The 27,171-nt window shown below is 43.5% G+C and overlaps 2 protein-coding genes across 2 annotated transcripts in view; one reads left to right on the top strand and one right to left on the bottom strand.

Moving 5' to 3' along the window:
• Positions 1 to 1,094, top strand: part of ascc3 (activating signal cointegrator 1 complex subunit 3) — a 228,603-nt gene extending 227,509 nt beyond the window's left edge. The window contains exon 41 of the mRNA XM_077599236.1: positions 670 to 1,094. Coding sequence (XP_077455362.1) covers positions 670 to 793 — 124 coding nt within the window. The 3' untranslated portion in view covers positions 794 to 1,094. The remainder of the gene's footprint in view (positions 1 to 669) is intronic.
• Positions 851 to 25,866, bottom strand: LOC144072728 (single-minded homolog 1-like). Its single transcript, XM_077597983.1, has 6 exons — positions 25,765 to 25,866; positions 3,990 to 4,103; positions 3,799 to 3,907; positions 3,580 to 3,665; positions 3,305 to 3,504; positions 851 to 854 (listed from the first exon to the last, which is right to left on the bottom strand). Exons 1-6 carry the CDS (start codon positions 25,864 to 25,866, stop codon positions 851 to 853), a joined length of 615 nt encoding a protein of 204 aa, XP_077454109.1.
• Between the last annotated feature and the right edge of the window lie 1,305 nt (positions 25,867 to 27,171).

Here is a 27,171-nt window from a genome sequence, read left to right as displayed (position 1 = left end):
CCACTGCTCATCTGGATTGTGAGGACCCAGATGTGTTGGTTTGGGCATCTGTTTAGGAAGCCTCCTGGACACCTGCCTGGTGTCCCAAGACACGCTGGGGAGACTATATCTCCCGGGATTACCTTGGGATCTTCCCGAAAAATACGGAGGAAATGCGAAAAGCAAAATATCGGCTTGCCAAAGCTGCTGACCCCGCGACTCGACCTTGGATAAGCGCAAGATGAGCATGAGTAAAGAAAGTCTGGCCTCTGGCAGCCAGCTGTCCTTCGAGATCCAAAAACATCACCATACCATCACCCAACCCAAAAACATAGTTTACTAATGTTTCTGCCAGAGGTAACGTTTTTATGCGAATTTATTAGCTGCCATTGACGCCAATTCATGATTAATAAATCCAACATACATTTCCATCAATGGCAGCTGATTAGTTAATTTATGTATCAACATTAAAGCCAAGAGAACAGTCAAAAGTTATTCATCTGTTTCGTAAGATTCTGCTTTGTAAGTGGTAAGATGTTATAAATAATTTGATGTTTTGGCCAATATGAAACAAGTTTGTTTTTAGACCAACTCTTGTTTGTCTATCACTGTCAATGGCAGCCATATGAGTTACCTTCATATTGTTATTCTGTTAATGCCTCTCATTCCGAATGTTCCGTATGCTTTCAGATACATCTACACACTGTACTTGATGAGTGACAGCTATTTGGGTCTGGACCAGCAGTATGACATTCACCTCAATGTCATACCAGCCAGCATCACTGCCCAGGTCAAAACAGAGGTCCCTGACTAGATTACAGAATGCCTAATGATAAAGGCGTTCCACTTCAATACTTACATCGTGCAGCAGTCATCTGTCAAACACAGCACATTTCCTGAAACAGTGACTGTATTATGATCATAAATGATAATCATTTATCTTGTCTCTGGACATATGTTGAATTTATTAGGGTTTTCGTAGTAACTGAATTTAATTTTTGTCAGATTGGTAAATGATTTCATTCATTCTTGCCAATGTCCTAACTTTTCACTTGGATTGCTGATCTTTGAAAAGAAGAAATTGATGAATAAATGTATCTCTTCATCTTTCTTTACTATGCTTACAAATCCCATCTTATTTTCTGAACCGCTTGATCCTCATTAGGGTCGCGCGGTGTGCTGGATCCTATCCCAGCTGACTCCGGGCCAGAGGCGGGGGACACCCTGAATCGGTGGCCAGCCGATCGCAGGGCACACGGAGACACAAGTGGCTGCCTAATGGCTGCACTTTAAGAGGCCTCCTGGGCCTTTCAAGGTTCAATGGCGGGTGGCTTCAGGCCCATTGCACAGAAAGAAGAAGAGTCAAAACAATATGACGCCGGAGACGTGGACGTGTGCGGTCGATTGGTCGCCGGTCTTTTGGTCACCGGTCTTTTGGTCGCGGTCTTTAGGTCGCCCGGAAGTTTGGTCGTCGTCTTTTGGGTCGCAGGTCTTTTTTGTCGCCGGTCTCTGGGTCGTCTTTTGGTCGCCTGATCGGCTACTGCCATCTACTGTCAATTTATTAAATAGCAGATGGTGTTTTTATTGAAGCAGTCCAATGAACCTTCATTCTCTCTGGAGAACTTGCAATATTGAAATTTAGATGAGATGGTCATTTTTATCAAACAAATAAAAGTATTAGTATACTTTTAGTTAGACAGTATTTAGGTCGTTTCAACAGTATTTAGGCTCTAAATACTGTTGAAACGATCTAAATACTGTTGAAACGATCTAAATATCTAATATCAATATCAATAAGAGCACTCATAACACATCAATAAGAGCACTCATTTAACACATCGGCTGCTGCCATTGACTGTCATAGGCGTCCAATGAACCTTCATTCTCTCTGGGAGAACTTGCAATGTTGAAATACTTTAGATTAGATGGTCATTTTTATCAAACATCAAAATATCAATAAGAGCACTCATTTAACACATCGGCTGCTGCCATTGACTGACATAGGCGTCCAATGAACCTTAATTCTCTCTGGGAGAACTTGCAATGTTGAAATACTTTAGATTAGATGGTCATTTTTATCAAACAAATGAAAGTATTAGTATACTTTTAGTTAGACAGTATTTAGATCGTTTCAACAGTATCAAACAAATAAAAGTATTAGTATACTTTTAGTTAGACAGTATTTAGATCGTTTCAACAGTATTTAGAGTCTAAATACTGTTGAAAAGATTTAAATACTGTTGAAACGATCTAAATATCTAATATCAAAATATCAATAAGAGCACTCATTTAACACATCGGCTGCTGCCATTGACTGTCATAGGCGTCCAATGAACCTTCATTATTTCTGGGAGAAATAAGAGCACTCATTTAACACATCAGCTGCTGCCATCGACTGTCATTTTAGCTCCAGTATTTGTATTTCATCACTAAGTGCTGATTTTACCGCATTTTTGGCACTTTTGCGAATGGTCGCATATCGTCGCATTAGGTCGCGCCGACTTTTATCGCTGTCTTTCCCTCGGGAAAATCACCCCCAGAGCCCGGTAGTCATGCCTGATAAGCTCCGGTATTTGTATTTCATCAATAAGTGCGTATTTTACCCCGTTTTAGTGAAATGTAGGCCCTTTCCCAAATGGTCGTCGCATTTGGTCGCGCCGACTTTTATCGCTGTCTTTCCCCGGAAAATCACCCCCAGAGCCCGGTAGTCATGTCTGATAAGCTCCGGTATTTGTATTTCATAAATAAGTGCGTATTTTACCCCGTTTTAGTGAAATGTAGGCCCTTTCGCAAATGGTCGTCGCATTTGGTCGCGCCGAGGTTTATAGCTGTCTTTCCTCCGGGAAAATCACCCCCAATTAATGTCTGAAAAGCTCCAGTATTTGAATTTAATCATTAAATGCTGTTTTAAAAACTATTACTCCGCTTTTGGAACACTTTTCTGGGCATTCTTAACCATTTTTCTACCTTAAGATAGATTCTCCCATTCATTCTCCCAGAGAGAATGAAGGTTCATTGGACGCCTATGTCAGTCAAAGGCAGCAGCCGATGTGTTAAATGAGTGCTCTTATTGATATTTTGATGTTTGATAAAAAATGACCATCTAATCCAGGGGTCTCGAACTCAATTTACCTGGGGGCCGCTAGAGGCCGAGTCTGGGTGAGACTGGGCCGCATCAGGATTTCCACAAGAAAAGCACTGATAAAACATTCTAACGTTATCAAATATCTTTATTTTTTAACAAAAAAATGTGGCAACAACAAATAGCAGTATCACAAGAAATGTACATGAGTTATGTGAACACTTAAAATATAAATGAAAATACCGGGAGTCGAGGAAAATTAGCTTCATATCCAGATTGGCTCTGAACATGAACATGTTGCTATGCAGTTTGATCTCTGTGACTGCACTGGGTGGTAATGAGTGACCAACAGCAACCAGCCCGATATTCTGGTAATAGCCGTCAAATGGAGACATGTCCAGCCTGTGTTGGCGGATCTTCAAGTAACCACTGCAGTGAATCACCTGGGTGATGAGAAGATCTTTATTTAGTGTTGAAATAAGAACAATAAAGTAAATGAACACTTTTTTTTACCTGACCTTGTAACCTCCACATGTAAGCCCAGCATTTCTTTTTGCGAGGACACATTTCATTCTCAAAAAGAATGAACGCTCCATCTCATATTCTCCTGAAAAGGGATAACAGGAACGAACTTCTCTCAAAAACTTTATGAGGTCTGAGAAATATTCTTCCTTCAGTTTTCAAAATGTTAATTAGTTATGTTATGAGTTCTTATAAAATTTAAGATCATTGTTTACCTTGGACAAAGTGCGAGTGGTAAGGCTGGTGAGCTGTGAGGACAGCTGTCATTTCATCATGATCTGCAGGATGAATGTATTCAAAGATGCTGTTGCCTGTCAACTCTACCTGAAATGCACAACCATGTCAGGACTGTGACACCACAGGTGTGACATACCAAAGTAGGTAACATTACCTTTGTTGAACCAACCTGAGACAGACCCAACTGCACTGAAGCTGTTTCCGATATGTACATTATTTTCCCATCTGGAGCCACCACAAAAATGAAGCCGTCCAATGTCTGAAATAAATAACAGAGATGTAACTAAATAGTCACAAGAAGCCAAAAATATGGCAATAGTGAATTACGGCTAGTGTTTGAAGCACTCTAATGGATAGAGCACATAATGTACGTGCACTGTTGTGCCTCGTTACAGTTATTAGAATACATAGTTAATGACTGTGAAGGGTTGGTGGACAGCCTCTAAACCAGGGGTCTCGAACTCAATTTACCTGGGGGCCGCTAGAGGCCGAGTCTGGGTGAGACTGGGCCGCATCAGGATTTCCACAAGAAAAGCACTGATAAAACATTCCAACGTTATCAAATATCTTTATTTTTTTTAAAAAATAATGAATTAAATAAATTAACTTAAAGATGAATAAAAAATAAATCAATCAGTAATACAAAACCAAATAATACTAATGAGCATACAATAGATATACACTGGCTGGCTAAGTAGAGAAAATGAATTATTTTTATTCCGTTTCAAATGTCTGTATTAACAGCTCTTTAACCTTTAACTTTCTGAACTTGAATGGAACATTGAACATGAAATATTCTGAACACGGCTTCTCTTGCCTACTCCTTGCTGCTAGAAAACTGGCAGCGCTTCTTCTCACATAGTCACATTTGCCTTGAGGGAGGAAGCAGTGGAGACCCTCAGTATTGCTTGAAGATGCTCATCAGTAAGTCTGGACCTGTACTTGGACTTATTGAAGTTCAGGGTGGAGAAGAGCTTCTCACACAAGTATGTGCTCCCAAAAAGGCACATGGTCTGCTTGAACATTCGGGAAAGTTCAGGGAAGCTGGGGGTCAACTCTCTCAAAAATTGCCCAAGCTTGTCTGCTTCTCCACTCACCTCCCTGAACTTGGCTTTGAGTGCAGAGTTGCACTGCAGGTCAATGAGCTCCATTTGAAGCTCAGGAGGGGCATCTTGCACATCAAAGGAGAAGGGGTCCGCAAAAATTTGAAATGTGGCTTTGTGTGTCTTGAAGTCTGCAAATCTGTGATCAAATTCCTCCTGTAGCTTCGAAATGGCCTCAACATACTTCTCACCACTGAATGGTGTGCCTGCATCCACGAGAGCCTTGCATGCTGGGAAATGGCAAAGGTTTGTCTGAGAGAGCTGGGCTTTCCATAAAACAAGTTTAGTGCAGAATGCTCTCACGTTGTCATAGGCAGCACTGACAAGTTGCCCCTGGCCTTGTAGCTTCTTGTTCAGTACATTAAGCTCATGTGTGATATCAACAAGAAAAGCCAAGTCCATGAGCCATTTGGGATCACTTAGCACAGGATCAATCAACTCACAAACGGCGTAGCTAGCTTTGACTGCAGCATTACTGTCTTTGGTAGCCTTCTTGAAGAAATCCTGTTGCCTCAGAAGACGTGTTTTAAGACTGGCAACCTGGTTGGCTCTCTCATCTCCCTGGTATTTTTCGTACTCCTCAGCATGTCTCGTAGTACAATTACGTTTCAAATTGTATTCCTTGTGCACCGCAACTTTTTCAGTGTAAATGGGACACGTCGGGGTGCCCCTGTGTTCAACAAAGAAATATTGCACTCCCCACTTTTCTTGAAACTGTCTGTGCTCATCACCGACCTTTCTCTTCACGGCAGGCTTTGAAAGAGACATCTCTGGGGCTCTGTAATATGTTTTTCCACTTGGAATGAGTCTCGGGTTGATCTTTCACATTCAGTCGCGCGGGTTTGTGGCGCATGTGCACTTTCGCTCTCCGTTTCAATCGCGGAGATGGCTACAGACACTGACACAGGCTGGATCACGGATCATAGCGCCTCATTCAGTTCTATGCTGAGAGCAGCGGAGGAGTGTGCGCGCCGAGCGGAGTGATCGGCCTCACGGCTTCTCCTCCGCCCAGCTGATTGGAGGAATGAATGAGTGAGTGAGCGAGGCACTGGACAGCCCGGCCGATGTCCCGCCCTCCAGAGCCGTATACCTCACCGTGATTGGTTCATTCAGCTCCGAACCAAAGTTTCCTCTAATTTTTTGTTGGTCTGAGCAGAAAGACAACCTCCCTGAGCGCACTGAGTACCAGTGTGAGCGACATCATCGGTACTCGGATGATTCGCCTAAAGACGTTTCGCCGACGGACGTTTGACAGAATGGGCAGGTCGCCGAATGGACCTTCCACCGAACGTTCATTCGGCCGAACGGAGGTTTCGCCGAAACGGGATTCGAACGCTCGCCCCGCCGGATCGTGTGTGTACAGGTTTTTCAACCTCGGTCCGCGGGCCATATACGGCCCGTTAGGATTTTTAATCCGGCCCGCCGCCGGTGTTGTCCAAATTATAGTAAAAATCAATGTTCGTCTACCATCAATGGCAGCCCGGGAATAAGCACTCTTGGGCGGGCATGGCAGTCCGGGAATAAGCACTCTTGGGCAGGCAGATGTAGCAGAACCGAGCCGTAAAATGACAGCAATCGGGTCAAATCCATCCTAAAACAGCATTTAATGATTAAATACAAATACTGGATGATATCGCGATGGAGGCAAAAAAACGTCTATAGACGTCCATTCGCCAAACGGCTCAAAATGCTCTCAAATTCGGTCAAATCCAGCTGAAAACAGCGTTTAATGATTAAATACAAATACTAGTATTTGTATTTAATCATTAAACTAACAAATACTGTACGACCTGTCCGTCTGTCAAACGTCCGTCGGCGAAACGTCTTTAGGCGAATCATCCGGTCACGACATCATCATTGCTTGCTATGGGCACACCAGTATCACACCTGCCACAAGCAGGTGCATGTCAATGTTCCCTCTAATTTTTCATGTAAAACGTGCTGTAAAACACGAAAAACATGAGTGGACAGAGCTACTGCCACTGGCTGCCACTTAAACGGCGCCATCATGGGGAAAGGGGTAAAAAAAAAAAAAGATTTTTTTTTTACTGCGCGCCATATGATTGTTACTGCGCAGAGAAGACGAGAGTAGTGCGCAATTGCGCATGCGCGCAGCTTAGAGGGAACATTGCTCCGAACACAAGTGTCATTCATATCAATTTTGCGGGCCCACGAACATTAATCTTTTATATTAAGACGGGGGCCGCAAATTATCGTCCCGAGGGCCGCAGTTGGCCCGCGGGTCGCAAGTTTGAGACCCCTGATCTAATCTAAAGTATTTCAACATTGCAAGTTCTCCCAGAGAGAATGAAGGTTCATTGGACGCCTATGTCAGTCAATGGCAGCAGCCGATGTGTTAAATGAGTGCTCTTATTGATGTGTTAAATGAGTGCTCTTATTGATATTTTGATATTAGATATTTAGATCGTTTCAACAGTATTTAGATCGTTTCAACAGTATTTAGAGTCTAAATACTGTTGAAACGATCTAAATACTGTCTAACTAAAAGTATACTAATACTTTTATTTGTTTGATAAAAATGACCATCTCATCTAAATTTCAACATTGCAAGTTCTCCAGAGAGAATGAAGGTTCATTGGACTGCTTCAATAAAAACACCATCTGCTATTTAATAAATTGACAGTAGATGGCAGTAGCCGATCAGGCGACCAAAAGACGACCCAAAGACCGGCGACAAAAAAGACCGGCAACCAGTGGCGGGCGGTGCATTTTCTGGTAGCGCCTTCAACGTATCAATCCAACCCTCAAAAACAATTTTATGGCTTTAAAACCTCTACTGCAGCTACAGCTGCGACACAAAAAATAATCAATAAATTAATTTACAAAAATGGGGTAAAATCCACTTCCTAGCAGCATTTCATGATTAAATACAAATACTGGAGCTTTTCAGACATTAAAACCAGGCCAGGGGGCGATTTTCCGGGGAAAAGACAGCGATGAACGTCAATGGCGTACAGGCAAACATTGCCCGAAAATGGGGTAAAATCCAGCCGAAAACAGCATTTATTGATTAAATACAAATACTGGAGCTTTTTAGACATCAGAACCGGGCCCGGAGTATCATTTCCCTGGTAAAAAGACAGCGATGAACGTCGATACGATCATACGTGAAATGACAAAAAATGCACTAAAATTAGGTAAAATCCAATTCCTAGCATCATTTATTGATTGAATACAAATACTGGAGCTTTTGAGACATTACAACGAGGCCAGGGGGGTGATTTTTCCAGGGAAAAGACAGCGATGGACGTCAATGGTGAAACGCCAAAAATTAAACTGGGGTAAAATCCACTTCCTAACAGCATTTTGTGATTAAATACAAACACTGGAGCTTTTCAGATATCAGAACTTTGCCCACAATTGAAATATTATTTAGGAATATAGCCATATTTGTAATTTTACTCACCAAAAATCCTTTTTACACAATATCCATCCTCCTTTCTTTCTCCCTTCTTTCCTATCGCAATCGAAACTAATGATGAAAGTCGAGCCTGTCCTGTCATATTTCCGGCATAGTCCGTTTTGAAAATAGCATTACATCAACACAACAATATACTATTTGCTTGTGGACCTAAGTTAGCGCACAGAAAGTGCCCCACACACCATTTTCCCGGCTGTAACAGGCTTGCTAGCTTCGGAGTTGACCGCCCTTTCTTAATGATGGGCCAATATTTCTTCATTTTTTTCTGGAAAAGTCCGTCTGGAAAATAGCTTTGTGAGCAAACAGACTTTCGCAAACACAGCACAGATCTGGCCCCAGTCCTCATAAATGGAGTATGTGTAGACAGGGTCCAGTCCTTTAAATTCCTGGGGGTCCACGTCACGGATAAGCTCTCCTGGTCTACAAACACCACGGCAGTAGTGAAGAAGGCCCAGAAACGACTCCATTTCCTCAGTGTACTCAGGAGGAACAACTTGGACACCAAGCTTCTGGTGGCCTTCTATAGAACCACTGTGGTGAGCATCCTGGCATACTGCATCACAGTGTGGTACGCTGGAAGCAGGGCAGCATACAAAAATACCATGCAGACAGTGATTAACACTGCCCAGAAAATCGTCGGCTGCTCTCTGCCCTCACTGGAAGACATTGCCAGCCCTCGTTACCTCAGCAGAGCCAGGAACACCATCGGGGACCCATACCAACACAACACACAAAAGCCTACTTGTCATCACACGCAGAAACTGCGTGTGACGAAATTGATGGTGCTTCTCCATAAGCTACGTTTAATCGGCAAAAGACCTAAATAAGTGTAAGTTACGCACTTGTAATTTGTCATTCCGCTGTTGTGGATACAGGTCGCTTACCTCTCGATTACCGCACACTGTCTGCCACTTACCTTCCTTCAAGTCAGCTAGTAGGAGGCAGATCACCAACCAAACATCTATTCATATGCCGCAGAAGGGAAGGGGGGATATGTTAGCGCGAGTTTAGATGTCTGATGGATGTGGGGAAAAAACTGTCCTTAAGCCTATTTGTCCGAGCTTTGTGGGACCTATAGCGTCTGCCAGAGGGCAGCAGCTGGAACAGATTGTGACCAGGGTGGTAAGGGTCCCCTATGATGTTCTTGGCTCTGCTGAGGTAACGCGGGCTGGCAATGTCTTCAAGTGAGGGCAGAGAGCAGCCGACAATCCTCTGGGCAGTGTTAATCACTTTCTGCATGGCCTTTTTGTCTGCCGCCGTGCTTCCAGCGTACCACACTGTGATGCCGTACGCCAGGATGCTCTCTACAGTGGTTCTATAGAAGGTTCTCAGAAGATTGGAGCCCAAGTTGTTCTTCCTAAGTACCCTGAGGAAATGGAGTCGTGTCTGAGCCTTCTTCACCACTGCCGTGGTGTTTGTAGACCATGAGAGCTTGTCCGTGACGTGGACCCCCAGGAATTTAAAGGACTGGACCCTGTCTACACATACTCCATTTATGAGGAGTGGGGCCAGATCTGTGCCGTGTTTGCGAAAGTCCAAGATTATTTCTTTAGTTTTCGTGGTGTTCAGTGTGAGATTGTTCACCGAGCACCACGCAGACAAATTGTTGACCTCATCTCTGTAAGCCGACTCATCCCCTCCTGAGATGAGTCCGACCACAGTGGTGTCGTCAGCGAATTTGATGATGGCGTTAGACTGGTGGGTGGGTGTACAGTCGTAGGTGTACAGGGAGTACAGAAGAGGACTCAGTACACAGCCTTGAGGGGAGCCAGTGCTTAGTGTAATGGAGGAAGAGAGGTGGGGACCAAGTCTAACAGTCTGTGGTCGGTTGGTCAAGAAGTCCTTTATCCAGCAGCAGATTGAAGAGGATAGTCCAAGGTGGGAGAGTTTGTCAGTCAGAATGTCCGGTTTTATGGTATTGAAGGCTGAGCTGTAGTCAATGAAGAGCATCCTCACGTAGTTCCCAGGGTGTTCCAGATGGCTCAGTGCTGTATGAAGAGCAATGGCAATAGCATCATCAGTGGACCTGTTTGCTCTATAAGCAAACTGGTGAGGGTCAATTGAGGGAGAGATTGTATTCCTGATATGGCGGGCTACCAACTTTTCAAAGCACTTCATGATCACAGGCGTGAGGGCAACAGGCCTATAATCATTCATGCCGCCAATGGTTGGCTTTTTGGGGACAGGGATGATGGTGGCAGATTTCAGACAAGATGGAATGATGGATAGTTGCAGGGAACAATTGAAAATATTTGTGAAGACTCCAGCCAGCTGGTCAGCTGGCTGGAGTCTTCACAAATATTTTTATTTGAAAGAGACTGATCATACCACCCTGGACAAAATACTAGAAAGCATACAAATGATAAGACATACAAAAGTAGCACAGGTCTAGGCAGGGTTGCGGTCACAATGTGGTTCATTCAGCAGCCAGGATTTAAGATGATTGGCAAAGAGGTTAAGAGACCGGAGTGAATGTTTGGTAATTGCTATTGAATTCTAAGAATGTGAGGCACGAACAGAGAATGTGGTTTGGCTAAATGCACTGAAGGGGACTACAGTAACCTATAGAAACAGCTCCTTTTGACCACACCGCCCAGAAGATCATCGGCTGCTCTCTGCCCTCACTGGATGACATTGCCAGCCCTCGCCACCTCAGCAGAGCCGGGAACATTGTTAGGGACCCATACCACTCTGGTCACAACCTGTTCCAGCTGCTGCCCTCTGGCAGACGCTAAAGGTCCCACAAAGTACGGACAAATAGGCTTAAGGACAGTTTTTTCCCCACATCCATCAGAACTCAAAACTTGCGGTAACACAACACACAATCTCTTCTGTGTAATAACTTCGGGGTGGGGTAATATGAAAAGATGTTTGGGTGGTGATCTGCCTCCTACTGGCTGACTGAAGGTAAGTGAAAGACAGTGAGAGGTAAGTGATCCGCTCGGGGGGGGCAATGCGATGTATCCATAACGGCAGAATGCCAAATTACGAGTCCAAAACTATCACTTATTTAGGTCTTTTGCCGAGAAAACGCACCTTATGGAGAAGCACTACCAATTTCGTCATACGCAGTTTCTGGCTGTGATGACAATTAGGCTTTTTGTTGTTGATGATGACGACAGGGCCTATATCTGATTATTATTAATAGTAAGCCATTATGAGGCTCCCATAGTGTCGCAAAGAGAGTTGAGTTTGTGTCTCATTTCTCTATCCAGCGGGTTCTACATTTTAGTTTACATTTTAGCTTATATGTTAACGTCATATTTACCCATCCAATGAGAAATATATACAGTTGTGGTCAAAAGTTTACATACATTTGTGAAGAACATAGTGTCATGGCTCTCTTGAGTTTCCAGTTATTTCTAACACTCGTTTTTCTCTGATAAAGTGATTGGAACAGATACTTCTTTGTCACAAAAAACATTCATGAAGTTTGGTTCTTAATGACTTTATTATGGGTTAACAGAAAAAGTGATCAAATCTGCTGGGTCAAAAATATACATACAGCAACACGAATTAGCAATTTTGGTGACTTAGAAAGTGGTGTCAGTGAAATGAGCTTCATAGCATGGCCTCTTAACTTCTTGTGAGTGATTGAGTGACTACAGCTGGTGACTTCTCTGAGGCCATTTAAATAGGGCTCATTGGATGCAAACGCCCACAAATGCTACAATGGGAAAGTCAAAGGAGCTCAGCATGGATCTTAAAAAGCCAATCCTTGACTTGAACAAGTCAGGAAAGTCACTTGGAGCCATTTCAAAGCAGCTGCAGGTCTCAAGAGCAACAGTGCAAACAATTGTTTTTTGTAAGTATAAAGTGCATGGCACTGTTTTGTCACTGCCACGATCAGGAAGAAAACGCAAGCTATCACCTGCTGCTGAGAGAAAATTGGTCAGCTGGGTGAAAATTCAACCGAGAATCACCAAAAAGCAGATCTGCCAAGAATTAGAAGCTACTAGAACACAGGTGTCAGTGTCCACAGTCAAGCTTGTTTTGCATCTCCATGGACTGAGAGGCTGCCGTGCAAGAAGGAAGCCCTCGCTCCAAAAGTGGCACCTTAAGGCTCGACTGAAGTTTGCTGCTGATCACATGGACAAAGATAAGACCTTCTGGAGGAAAGTTCTGTGGTCAGACGAAACAAAAATCGAGCTGTTTGGCCACAATGCCCAGCAATATATTTGGATGAGAAAAGGTGAGGCCTTTAACCCCAAGTACACCATGCCTACCGTCAAGCACGGTGGTGGTAGTATTATGCTGTGGGGCTGTTTTTGCTGCCAATGGAACCGGTGCTCTACAGAGAGTAAATGGGATAATGAAGGAGGATTACTGTTAGGTTTATCATTATTATAGATGTGTATCAATATTATTATATTATATGTACTTGCAACGAAGGGTAATTGACATTAATACAAAAGGCATTTTAATGCATCTCTTGCAAGAGTGAGGACTGGTTCGCATCAAGAGGACTGGGAATGGCCTTGGGCAGGATGGGTTCACAACAATAACGGTGGACTGTTTTTCGGCTTCGGAAGAGGAGTCCACAACAAGCGCCCTTGGGAACAGTGGACTGTTTTGGCTTCGCAAGACGGGTCCACAACAGGCGCTCTTGGGACCTACAATTGTTTTGATGACTGTGATAAATTGTTATGAGACTCTAAAGATGTTTAGACTTCTGTGGGGCATGGTGTTAAAATCTTATGAATAAATTAGCGAGTGAGACCTCGAGTTGTTAGAATTATCCTGACCGGAGTGGCGGATGGATGTGTTCTCTTCTTGCAAGAATTAAACAAAGATATGACTTCAGATGCCTCTTTTATTGTGAATTTGGAAATACCTAAGGATTATTCCAACATTTTGGTCCTTCGAGCCTGTGGTCAAGATACCGGAGCAGAATCCTGGACGCTTCCGTTCGATATCTGGAAAAAGACCGTGGCCACGGCAGCTGATTCCCGTTAAGGGCTGGATTAATCGAAGGAGAGGCCCTGGATTCTCGACGGTTGACGACTAATACTACTGAAAGAGACATCTGACGACATCTCTGGTAAGTCCACATGAATGTCTGCATTTGTTGACGGTTGCCAAAAGCGCGAAGGGGCATTGCATGTGTAGGTCCATTTTGAGAAATGAGACACTAAAACCCTGGGCATACTAGTTTCTACCAGGTAAAGAGACAGAGAATGAGTCTATACAACTTAGGGCAGTTCGGAGTGTCCTGTACTGTGTTCCGGAAAAGTAAAAATATAACTCTGACGGTATATCAGGCTAGGGTATACATTTGTGTTACGTGTGTTAGGGCAGTTCGGGGTGTCCTGTACTGTGAAAAGTACAAATATAACTCTGACGGTATATCAGGCTAGGGTATACATTTGTGTTACGTGTGTTAGGGCAGTTCGGGGTGTCCTGTACTGTGAAAAGTACAAATATAACTCTGACGGTATATCAGGCTAGGGTATACATTTGTGTTACGTGTGTGTTAGGGCAGTTCGGGGTGTCCTGTACTGTGAAAAGTACAAATATAACTCTGACGGTATATCAGGCTAGGGTATACATTTGTGTTACGTGTGTGTTAGGGCAGTTCGGGGTGTCCTGTACTGTGAAAAGTACAAATATAACTCTGATGGTATATCAGGCTAGGGTAAACATTTGTGTTACGTGTGTTGCGTGTGTAGTTCCGATAATAAAAGGCGGAAAAGAAAGTTAACTAACTGATAACTGAGTGCACGCGAACTCCCTTCAAAATGGGCAGCTCGAATATCAAAGCGGCTAGGGATGACGATCCGAAACAGCGTCTGTCGTGTAAAGATTGGAAAGTTGTTGAAAATCAAAGCGCTACAAGGGTTAAACACCCAACGTTATGGATAAACAAATATGGGTTTGCTGGCCAGCTTAAATATGCATGAAATATTAAAACCTGCAGGATGAAATACGCACTAAGCATAGGGATAATCCATATCTATATATAATATGTGAATGGAGATACAAGCGAGACGGCTTGTTCCACAGAAAGAAGAGTGATAAAACGGGTCCGTTGTGTAAAAAAAATAAAAGATAGCGCGGCCTCCTCGGCTGACGGGGAGAGAATAGGAATGTTAGCCAAGAGGTTGGAAAAAACAAATGAGGTTAAACAGAAATCGGGTTTTCAAGAATGCTATGTTCTGGGTTTGTGGAAAATTGGGGCATATATCATGTGATTGCCTGGACAAAAAGGTCTCTAAAAACAAGGCATGCCTGCTCAAAGTGATTTAAATGATGATTTTGAATATGAGGATGTTGAGCTAAATTTAATGGAAACACTGGCATTTGATTTGGTTACACCAGAGATCACACTTTTTGTGAATGGAATTCAATTGGAATTTTTGTGTGATGCTGAAGCTTGTAAAACGGCAATTAGAATGGTTATTTCCAAGTGCTAGGCATACTTTGTTAATAGTAACTAAATGTACTGTCAATGTACTGGAATGAAATGGCTTATTGCGCCTTATCCTGGTTTGATCCCGTCCGCTAGCGAGAATATTTTGGTTAACAGACGAAAAGAAATGCAAAACGCCCAATTAAATGTTTAGCGGGGTTGCCAAACCTGCGTTTTTGTCATACTCTAAACTTGCCAAATAATGCGTCGACTGTGGGGGAAGCGCTCTGTTTTGGTGCGGCTGATTTGACGGTGTTAGGCATTCAGTATGCGCGCGAACCGCACAAGCGACTAAAATTTTTTTGGGACCCCTTCCGTGAAGACATTACAATAATTGGCCTTGAGTTTGCTGAAGCAAACTTGAGGGCAGAAATGGGTTTTGCTATGATATAGTTATGCTTGCAGCATATTGTGATTATGGGGTCTTGGCAAAATATTACAATAATTGGCCTTGGGGGTGCTGAAGCAAACTTGAGGGCAGAAATGGGTTTTTCTATGATATAGTTATGCTTGCAGCATATTGTGATTATGGGGTCTTGGCAAAATATTGTGATATAGAGATATCGGGAGAGGAATTAATTTAGTCTTCTCTAAAAAGCATTAGAATTGATCACAGGAGGCGAGGCATTGTGCACAAAAAGAAAAAGAAGTCGCTTAGGAATGTTAACATGAGCGTGAAGGTCACAGTTAGCGGCTAAGAGTGCGCTTCCGTTAAACATTTCATAATAAAAGAAGCAGGGTTTCCGCAATGACCTTCGCACTTATTCTTTGGGTATTAATCAGAAATGTCATTCGAGGTGATAGAAAATCTGTTTAGCAAGGATTGATTTGGTAAAAGCTTTGGAATTGGGAATAGAACTATTATTCTTATTATTATTTTTTATTTTTTGTGAAGTTAAAAGGGCTCTTAATTAAAGAGTGCTAGTTTTTGGAGGATACAATAATATTAATACTGTTTTTGAATGGGAATTGTTCAAAATACTTTAATAATGGAGATTGGGTGGTTAAAGAAAAAGGAATGGGAAAAATTACAATATTATGGCATATTGTTGACAATTTGTGGGTCCTTTATTAAACATTGAAAATTGTAATTAGGAAATGCCTAGTAAAAGGTTGATTTATCTAATTTAATTATTGTAGATTTTTATTGTGGTAACAGAGAGCTATAGGAAATAGCTCTTATCTTATAGTAAACATAGTTTGACGTGAATTGCAAATTATGTCTTGGGTATTAAGAGTTATTTGGTTGTTAAAGAGATCAGACATGAAATTAACAATGCAGAAATGTCATGAAAAGTTTCATGGCATTCGTCCAAATTATTAGGTAAATTGTACCTGGCTGGGGTAGATAAAATAATTGATGTAGGATAGGCATAATTTCCCTGGGACTGAGAAGCATGGGGTGTTTTTCAAGTGCACAGAAAAACATTCCCTGTTTGTCCTGAGCGGGTGAAATATGCTTTGGCGTGGGGCATGTTGATATTACGAATTGGATAAGCATTGATCAGATTGATACAACCAAATGATGTTGCTTTCTATTTCTTTAAGGGCATACAAATTAAGAGGACTTTAGCTTAGAACTTACAGCATTGCAACTATGGTGTTAATGCCCTTAAATGTTACGGAGATAACGATTGGCAAGAACAAGCTTAGATAAGGGGGAAATCTGGCTAAAGAAGCAGATTAGGTTTGTCGCTTTGGGTTTTGACAAAATGCGTTGGTGCATGAATTTTGGGGTATTTGGGGAATGAGAATCCCATATCTACAGCAAAATTCGGGGTAAATTTAGAAATAGGCTCTATTTTGGCACTGGATGCCCAAATTCTGGTTGTGCCTTTCATGGTATGGAACGAGTGATGAAATAATGTCTATGTTCAAAAATAGCATCTCCAAATTATAAAGTATCAACCTTTGAGTAATGCTTTGAGTAGATGGGTGGTCTAGGAATAAAATGAAATGGGCAAAATTCGAACGGAATGCGAGATACATTGACAACTACTAAAACAAACCTTAGAGGTGAAACTATTGCCGCCTCAATTCTGCGTACAAACAGCTAAACTGATAGCATTGAAATATGGAGGTACATTTTTACAAACGGTTAATATACTTGGGTAGGTGTGTGTGTGTTTCAATGTGTCACAACTTTTCCGTTATTGCATTATTGGCAAACAAAGAGTTAATCAAAGCCACTCGCATGGCAGTCGCTCATCCTGGCTGATTAAGGCGACGAACGGCGGCAATTAAACTTGCAAAACAAATTTCCATCTGTAGATGTGTGACACGCGAATCTAGTACATTAATTACCTAGTTCCTTCTGGAATGATTATTGCTGACGGGGCAGAAAAAAATGGGTGTACTACCAAAAAGCCCCACTGGGGATGGTGGTTTACACCTGTGATGAAAATTTACAGCCCACTGATGTATGGGTAAACGACCCAAATTGATTGACTAGTGATTAACGCATCAACCTTGCGGTTCGAGGATCTACTAATGGAAGCGGGGTGGATCCACACCTTCCAGAGTGTGGAGTATTCCTGGTGTCCTCGAGAATTCGTGGGTTTTCTCCAGGTACTCCAGTTTACTCCAACAAACCAAAATTATGGGTGCTAGACTGATTGAACACTAAATTCGCCTGATTACGAGTGTGAGCGTGGATGATGGTCTATCTTTTTGTGTTTTTGATTGGCTAGCCACCAAAATATAATCTACAATCAATTATCAAGGTGGAAAAGGATTTGGAAATTTGATATTGATTTCTGAAATTGCCAATAAGCCTTTTGAGGATGGCGGCGGCAGGTTGGTACAAAAAGAAAGAAAAAAATTTCACCAAATGAAATTTTTGACAGGAATGCAGCAGCAATACTCCACGTTTGAAATTTAACGTGGAGAAACAAATAATCTGCTCTGCGAAATGTGAGATTTGGGATCACTGAGGTAATAACAAAAACAAATTGATACCTCAGCTTACTTGGGTGAGCTGCTTTTAACAAAGCTAGCTTGAGTCATGGGAAGTCCTGTGTCTCGACAGGGGGGAGGGTGGCCTCGGTACGGTGCCACTACACAATTTATAGGGTTAAGTTGGTGGCAGAGCATGCTTAACCTGTACTCGGCATATCAGTGCACAATGTGAAATTCCAAAGATTTATAGTGATAATGGCACCCAAATTGTGTTAACAGAATTGTTGGCTGGATGGACAGAAGGTTCCATATCTCGTTATGAAATCACTGTCTACATAACGAGTTCAACAGGACAACAACATAGGGAAATCCTATTTAGTAGACCATACAAATCGCCATTATTCACTGCACGATTGGAACTGAAAAAATCTTTAAGAAAACGCATTCAAATTGGGTTAGCAGAAGGAAACTGTGCTTCTCAACAGGAAACAGACTGGACCAACGGAGGTGCTCAACCTGCAGTATAAAGAAGAAGCACTAGCACGCCGAGAAGGGGATGTAGAGCCACCTTTTGCATTGTAAGAAGGTACCCTCAGTTGAAACGGTTGAGGAGACAGGTAAGCAAACACTCCAATATTAATTGGAAAGAACTTTGTATATTGGTTTTATTGTCTCCATATGGTTTCAATGGTTCAAACGTTTCAATTGAGACTTAACCTTCTTACAAAGGGTTAAAACAAACGACCAGACGAGGGGAAAATGCGATCGGATATAAAATCTCCCTAAATCACCATTCTTTGGGGAAAGTGTTTTTACAAAAGAAAAAAGTGTCCTGCTTGTAAAGAAAAGGAAAATATTGAAACGGTGTCTATCCTATTACAGAAGCAGTGAATGAAAAGTCACTTTTTCCAGTGTGCTAACTTTACCTGTTTGAACCTTACAGGCATGGTCTGAATCTGGGTGTGGTAGATGACACATGGTGTGCCCATTGTCCAAGATTAACGGTCTCACTGATTCCACGTTTTGGTTTATGGTGGTGAAGTGGCGCAAATAAATTATATAACTCCTGTAAAAAAAGAAACAGGACTATGTGCTTTTGTTTCACTGTTTTTACCAGTATCTGTTTTAGAAGGAGATACAATTGGCGGCTCGGAATTTCGGTGCGGCGACTGGCCTCTCTCGACGATGTTGAGCCTCATCGAGGGATGGCGATCCGACTTATGGGTTGGTTTGCCAAATTGCAGCAGGAGTATATTTTTATTTGGGTTACGCCAAATAAAAGTAGGATGAATAGGATGAACAACATCCATTACAATGTCAAAAAAAAGGAAATTGGATTTGCAATGAAGGAACAGCTGGCAGCCACCAGTCTCATGACTTTCCAGGACCGCAAAGCGGTTGATATGCTTCTGACAGTTGATGTGCTCTTGAGTGAGCAGGGGGCGTATGGAATGTTTGAAAATGTTGCACTCAACAACACGTCCCTCAATGGGTCCCTAACCTGGGCCGTTGAAGGCCTGCAGACCCTGAACCGGAAACGAAGAGGCACTCTGGAGTGGAACGATCCACCTTCTGGCAGACTGGTGGGATAAGGCCTTCGCCAAATGTAAAAAATTGGCCTTCACCGAGGTGATATCAATAGCTGTTTTGGCCAATACTTTGACAATGTGTGGATGTTGTCTTATCCCCTGATACGCTTTTTGCTAGACCGACTTAGGGTTGATACAGTAGCTCTAACAAATTCTGAATTACAAGGATTGTATCTGCTTATTAGACAGCCTACTGGTGATAACATTGATGTCCAGGATGATGCAAATTATGAAAATGAGTTGAACGAGAATGTTTTGTTCTTCCTTTTTCAGGCCAGATATGCAAGTAAGGTGAATTCTGGTAAAGATCGAGACAATGGACTTCCCCCAAGTGTATTTGTATTTGTCATAAATAAATAAAAATGATTATGGGATTCCGTACACATATATAATATTAGGGGGGAATGTTAGGTTTATCATTATTATAGATGTGTATCAATATTATTATATTATATGTACTTGCAACGAAGAGTAATTGACATTAATGCAAAAGGCATTTTAATGCATCTCTTGCAAGAGTGAGGACTGTGGTTCGCATCAAGAGGACTGGGAATGGCCTTGGGCAGGATGGGTTCACAACAATAACGGTGGACTGTTTTTCGGCTTCGGAAGAGGAGTCCACAACAAACGGTCTTGGGAACAGTGGACTGTTTATGCTTCGCGAAGAGGAGTTCACCACAAGCGCCCTTGGGAACAGTGGACTGTTTTGGCTTCGCAGGACGGGTCCACAACAGGCGCTCTTGGGACCTACAATTGTTTTGATGACTGTGATAAATTGTTATGAGACTCTAAAGATGTTTAGACTTCTGTGGGGCATAGTGTTAAAATCTTATGAATAAATTAGCGAGTGAGACCTCGAGTTGTTAGAATTATCCTGACCGGAGTGGTGGTTGGATGTGTTCTCTTCTTGCAAGAATTAAACAAAGAAATGACTTGAGATGCCTCTTTTATTTTGAATTTGGAAATATCTAAGAATTATTCCAACAATTACCTTCAAATTCTTCATGATAACCTAAAGTCATCAGCCCAAAGATTGGGTCATGGGCGCAGTTGAGTGTTCCAACAGGACAGAGCCCAAACACACATCAAAAGTGGTAATGGGATGGCTAAATCAGGCTAGAATTAAGGTTTTCGAATGGCCTTCCCAAATTCCTGACTTAAACCCCATTGAGAACTTGTGGACAATGCTGAAGAAACAAGTCCATGTCAGAAAGCCATCAAATTTAACTGAACTGCACCAATTCTGTCAAGAGGAGTGGTCAAAGATTCAACCAGAAGCTTGTGGATGGGTACCAAAAGCGCCTAATTGAAGTGAAAATGGCCAAGGGACATGTTACCAAATATTAGCGCTGCTGTATGTATATTTTTGACCCAGCAGATTTGATCACTTTTTTTCTGTTCACCCATAATAAAGTCATAAAAGAACCACATTTCATGAATGTTTTTGTGACAAAGAAGTATCTGTTCCAATCACTCTATCAGAGAAAAAGCAGAGTTCTAAAAATAACTGGAAACTCAAGAGAGCCATGACATTATGTTCTTCACAAGTGTATGTAAACCTTTGACCACAACTGTAGCTCGCGAGCCATAGGTTCCACAACACTAAACTACTTCATTATAAGAAATTTATTACAATAAGAAAAAAAATGTATGTGGCCATTTTAGACTGGATGCAGGTCCAATATATTGACAATAGAGGGAAGCAATGACCCCTCTGCAAACTGCCACCAAGCAGACGATCAATGCCACTAACTTAACATGATCAATGAGGGATAATAGTCTAAACCAGGGGTCTACAAATGTTTTCTCACTGCAGACTGGTGGTTGGGGGATGTGACGACGTAACGATGACGACTAAAGATAGATAGCGGAGAACACAACATGAGGGGGAAAATAAGTCCTAAGCAAAATTGCATTTCAAATTTGCACAAGAAATGTGACTTTTCTCATTTTAAGTAAGATGGCGAGATTCAAATAGTACAGGTTAAGGCGAAAATGTGTTAGAGACACTTTTCAAGTATCCCAAAACTCGGGAAACCAAAAAAACGACCTCTCATACACTGAAAGTGTCTAGCTCGACAAGTGAATCCAAAAGTGGAGCGCTACATCGAGCAACAGCGGGACGACTGCCCTGCGGCAGTTTCATGGACTCAATCGCCGGCCAGCTGCTTACCCGCGAGCACCTGGCCTCTGCCACGCCCTGGTGGCGTCACCTGGGGAACAGCAACCGTGATGCCATGGTCCGCTTCCTCCAGAGCAGCTCAAAATCAGTTCGGCAGAGAAAACCTTGGACTCGGATGTGACCGAGAGCAGCTCCGATGGCGATGCCACGTGTGTGGTAATCAACCCTGGTAACCCTGAAGCACAGTGCACTATTGGCTCATGATCTCCATACTTGAGTGTTGACAGTGTGTGTGGTTTAAAATAACATTATGGTCTAGACAACTGGTAGTACAATTGGGGGAAAAACATGTTTTTGGGCTGTTGTGTGCCCCCACATAAATTAAGCTCTGTGCTGTTGTCCTCATCACCCCTAGCCAGAACCGGGACAGTCTAGAAGTGTATCTTTGCAAATAAATGGGTTCATACACTGTGTTTGGGTCTTGCACTTTACTCATTCCATATACAGACGCTCCCCTACTTACGAACATTCAACTTACGAACAACGGTACATACGAACATGTCTGCAAATTGCGTTTAAGTCCAAAAATGTTCGCAAGTCCAATTTTGTATTTCGCGCCTTTTTCGGAGTAGTACTTCTTTCCGCCGCTAATACCGACGCCTGGCGCTGTGAGAGCTCAGCTCACCCAGCATCTACCTTCTTCTTTGTTGCAATGCGGAAGTGCGTGAATGTATCTCCAGTGTGCAAAGAACCTTCTTCATTTGTATCATTAAATATCTCATGCATCCAATATTGAATATGGTTGGTAAAAAGCTAAAGGCTTCTATTGAGGGAGTTGCAAGGAAGAGGCAAGCCATTTCATTTGAAACGAGTGGCAATAATAACGAAGCTTGATGCGCGTGAGAGTGGTGAGCGTTTCACGGGCATTGAATCGTTCGACCGTCAGTACCATTTATAAACAGAAAGATCGAGCAGCAGGACCCAAATATTGAACGTTGCACAAAGTTTGCAAATCAATTGAATGATGCCATACAGTGCTACCGCATCATTTATGATGAAAAAAAGAAGAAAACTGTGCAATCGTCATTAGGTCGCTTCTTTTGGCCAGTTTCTAATACATAAATCTCTCTCTCTCTACAGCACTGTACATATTCTCTCCATTTTATTATTTTTTTTTTCAGTACAAACCAATGCGTGTTACTTATACAAGCCTTAAACATACAAATGCACTTATAAACCTTCAATATACTTATATCGGCCTTAAACATAAATTATAATACAAAATATAGCACTGAATCAACTTACAAACAAATTCAACTTATGAACAATCGCTCGGAACCAATTGCGTTCGTAAGTAGGGGAGCGTCTGTACTGGAACAGTCTATTAAAGTCTAAAGGTTTATTCACACCAGGAAAGTCCATAGTTTGCTTTCTTTGGTCCGGACCAAAATACATTTATTTCAAACTTCTTTGGTGTGGTTCTTTTTCACATTGAAATTTTAGTCAGCGGCTCCATGATTTCACAAACCAATGACAACAAACACATGTATAAACATTATTCATTCATCGGACAAAACAGTATGGACAGGCATTAGAGTAAAATTTGGAAGTAAATGGTCATGCAGCTTCAGCTTGCAGCACTAGTGTTCATGTTGATATTGTTCATCAAACTACTAAGTGTCTGCGGGACAATTGGGGAATCAGAAGGTATTGATCTGGGACCAGTCACACTTTCCATGTGACAGGTTGTAGCTCCGTAGTATCAATGTTTCAAACCATCACCGACACTCAGGTGGATGCCAGAATGTACTTTTATTTTCTGCAACACCTTGAACAAAGGAGTGAACTGCATTCAAGCATGTCACTTCGCTCCTCTCTTTTTATCTGTCTCAACAAAAACTATTTCAATGAGCAATTATGAGCGTATAGTGGTAATGAAAAACCAAATAGCGTGTCAATGAGAAAGCTTACGTCTTACCAACTTTTTAAGGTACACACAGCAAGATGTTGTACACAAGTATTTTACCAAGTGTCCATAAATGCATCACGTGCGTGATGTAGTTACAGTAACCTGCAGACTCCCCACCAACGGACGCAAAAGATTTAAAAAAGCACAATAATGATATTAAAGAGTTTTCCTGCAGCAGAGTGGAGTGTCACAAAGGAGTGAATTGAGTGAAATTCACACATAACACGAGCAATGTTGAAGGAACACAGAGAAAAAGCAAGCTTCCACCCTAAACTCGTCACTAAAAGGATTAAATTGACCGCAAACTTTGTCTCACTACAATGATGAGAAGCTATACAATACTATCACTTGCCATAATGTGCAGTATAATTGAATTACAAACAATTATCATTTATGTGGGACCATTGTTGATATGCGACTATGAGCGTTGTTTGTTTTCGACCTCGTATCTACAACGCTGCATACTCTTTTTCTGTCCTGGGGGGGTTGGAAGGCAGACAAAGACATACAAGACAAACTCAGACTCAGGGTCGGTTCTCACACCCACGTCGCTTCATTGCGAGAGCGACAACCTCTGATATCTGACTCCATTTTTAAATCCTTTCCAAGCAGCCAAAAGTGGCCATTAACCTTAACATCAGTGGGGGTGTTTCAGTTTATAATAAACTTTCCAAAGTATGTTCTTTCCTGTGGCTAGCTTGGATGGGCAATTAGACTGTCCCCCTCACTTGGTGTCAAGAAAAGTTTTATGATGCTGGTCCCCTATTAAGAACAACTGTTTAGGAAGCAAACACCCGGGTCACATCCAGAAGTCACACATACGTGTGACTAGCTACGCAACCCAAGCAACAATACAAGCAAACACTTTGATCAGTGTGTGTCAAATGGGCCACAGACTTGTAACCCCCACACCACGTTCACCGACCTGCCTACACTGCTTCCCTTGTGCCTTCGCTCTGTCAGGGTATATTACAATAAAGAGAAATCGCCACGAGCAAAGCTGTCTTTGTGCCTGCTTCGAGGCCCTCCGCCCACGATCATAATAGCATGATCGAGCCAAGATATGGACCCCACAGGCTCAGACTGAACCCCCACAAGTCAACCAGTGCCACTCATGGATTAACACAGTCAGGTGTTCCAATTTCTTCTGACTGAGGTATCTCAGATCTCGCAGACGCTATGGTCATTGCAGACACAGTTCACACTATCGCCTCATGCAAAACGGACACAAACAACCCCAATCTCACCAGCTCACATGGTAACCCCATTGCCACCACTCTGCAAACCCATAATCCCACTGCCCGCCCCATATAATGGCGACCTTGGTGCATGTCGGGCTTTCTTTGTCCAATAAAAACAACAGAGCCTCACATACAGCACGGAACAAACCATGATCGCCTACCTCATCGGCTGTCTTCGCGGTGAAACCCTGTGGTGGGCTAGCACCGAGCGGGAGAGAGGCTCGAATATTTGCTCCTCGTATGCCGACTTCACAGCGGAGATATGGAAAGTGTTCGATCACCCATTGCATGGCAGGGAGGCAGCGAGACGCTTGAATGTCTCTTCGCCAGGGCATCCAAAGCGTGGTGGAATACTCAGTGAAGTTCCGTACCCTCACCGCTGAAAGCGGGTTCAAAGATGTTGCCCTCCAGGAAGTATTTATTGGGGACTTAAGCGAGTAAAGGACGAGTTGGCGTGCCGAGATGAGCCCGGCTCCCTCGATGCGCTCGTGAATTTGGGCATAAGAATTGACGGTCGACTCCGAGAATGCCAAAGACAGCGGCGAGAAAGCTCGCACGTAGATCCCACATGCGAGCTGCAGTGGACATTCCCGACGTCTCCTCCAGCTGCGGTAACCCTGCCCCTCGTGATGACATCAGAGCCCATGCAACTGGGTCGCTTCAGGCTTTCTGAGGAGGAACGATCTCGTCGTCTTCGCTTGGCTTTGTCCTTTTACTGCGGCGAGATAGGTCATCTTGTACGTGTGTGTCCGGTTCAACCAGTAAAGGAGGTCTCACCAAGAAAGCCTCACCACTGGGGGATCGTTCCATCGTATTTGCTGCCAGTCTCTCAAGACCACTGCACTGGTCAATTGCGGAGCGGATGAGAGCTTTATGATGGTGTCCCAATTTGGAATCAAGACTTCCCCATTGGGTGTACCATTGAGGACCACCGCACTCAACGGTCAGCCCTTGGGCAAGGTAGACCTCCGGACGGAGCCAGTCCCCCTTTGTTTATCTGGGAACCACCAGGAGATTGCATGTTTTTATGTTTTGGACTGCCTGGAGACCCGCATAGTCCTTGGCCTTCCATGACTCAGGGAACACAACCCGGTCATTGACTGGTCAAGTCCCAAGGTCAGAGCCTGGAGTCCTGCCTGCCAGACCAGGTGTCTTCAGTCGGCCCATTTACCCGCGAGGTCCCATCCAAAGGCACCCACCGACCTTCCTGGCCTGCTACCATGATCTGGTACAGGTCTTCAGCAAGAACCATGCAAAGGCACTTCCTCCCCATCGCCCCTATGACTTTGCCATTGATCTCTTGTCGGTGCAACTCTTCCCAGGGGACGTTTCTACAATATATCCGAACCTGAGTGGGAGGCACTGGAGGACTAAATCTCTGACGCACTAGCACCACGCCTCATCCTCCCTGGTCGAGGCAGGGATCTTGTTCGTGAAGAAGGATGGGTCACTACGTCCCTGCGTTGACTACCGCGTTTGATTTTTCAATGTCCTACATCCTAGGGTCCAGAAACGGGAAGCCTGATGCATTATCAAGCATGTTCCAACCCTCCGGTTCTGAGGAGGAGCCCACAACCATCTTACCACCCTCCTGTTTAGTGGAAGCTCTAAGGACTGACCTTGAGGCCTAGGTCCTGGGGGCCCAGGATACAGAACCTGACCCCAGAGAAGGTACATAAAAGAACCTCTATGTCACGACCTCGGTTCGTTCCAGGGTGCTTGAATGGACCCACACCTCTCGCCTCACCTGCCACCCAAGAGTTATTCGCACACTGGCGGTGTTGCGCCAACACTTTTTGTGGCCAACAATTAGGGAGGATTCGCGCTCCTTTGTATCTGCCTGCCGCGTGTGCGCCCACAGCAAGTCCTCCACCAATCCAAATTCCGGTCTACTCTGTCCACTGCCTATTCGTAGTCGCCTTTGGTCCCACATTGCTCTTGATTTCGTCACAGGCCTCCCAACTTCTCGAGGCATCACCATTATCTTAACCATAGATGACCATTTTTCCGGGGCTGCACACTTTATCGCCCTCCGCAAACTGCCCTCAGTCCAGGAGGCAGCAAATTGAAGCACGTGTTCCGGCATGGAATTCTTGCCGACTTCGTCTCTGACTGGGGTCCGGGTTCACCTCTCATGTCTGGTCTGACTTCTGTTCAGTTCTTGACATTAGAGTGAGCCTCTCATCTGGCTATCATCCACGGATGGTCAGTGGGTTACGCACCAACGAGCAGCTGGAATAGGCACTTCGCTGCACCACCCATGCCCACCCTACCTGGAGCGATCAGCTGCCCTGGATTGAGTACGCACACAATTCACACCCTAATTCCTCTTCCAACCTGTCCCCGTTTGAGTGTTGCCTCGGTTATCAACCTCCCTTATTTCCTTCTCTGGAGGCAGATATTGCTGTGCCGTCCGTCCAAGCACACCTGGCCAGATGTGCCCGCATCTGGGAACAAGCCCAAGCTGTGCTACAACGCTCCTCCACCTGGACCCAGAGACAGGCCAATCGCCGTCGCGCCCCCGTACATGCCTACGTCGTCGGCCAGAAGTTATGGCTGTTCACCCAAGGCCTCTCTC

The sequence above is a fragment of the Stigmatopora argus genome, chromosome 4 (genome assembly GCF_051989625.1).
Source record: "Stigmatopora argus isolate UIUO_Sarg chromosome 4, RoL_Sarg_1.0, whole genome shotgun sequence".
In the NCBI taxonomy this organism is placed as follows: domain Eukaryota; kingdom Metazoa; phylum Chordata; class Actinopteri; order Syngnathiformes; family Syngnathidae; genus Stigmatopora; species Stigmatopora argus.
Note: the sequence above shows the minus strand (reverse complement) of the source record. Positions and strands in the feature narration are given on the sequence as shown.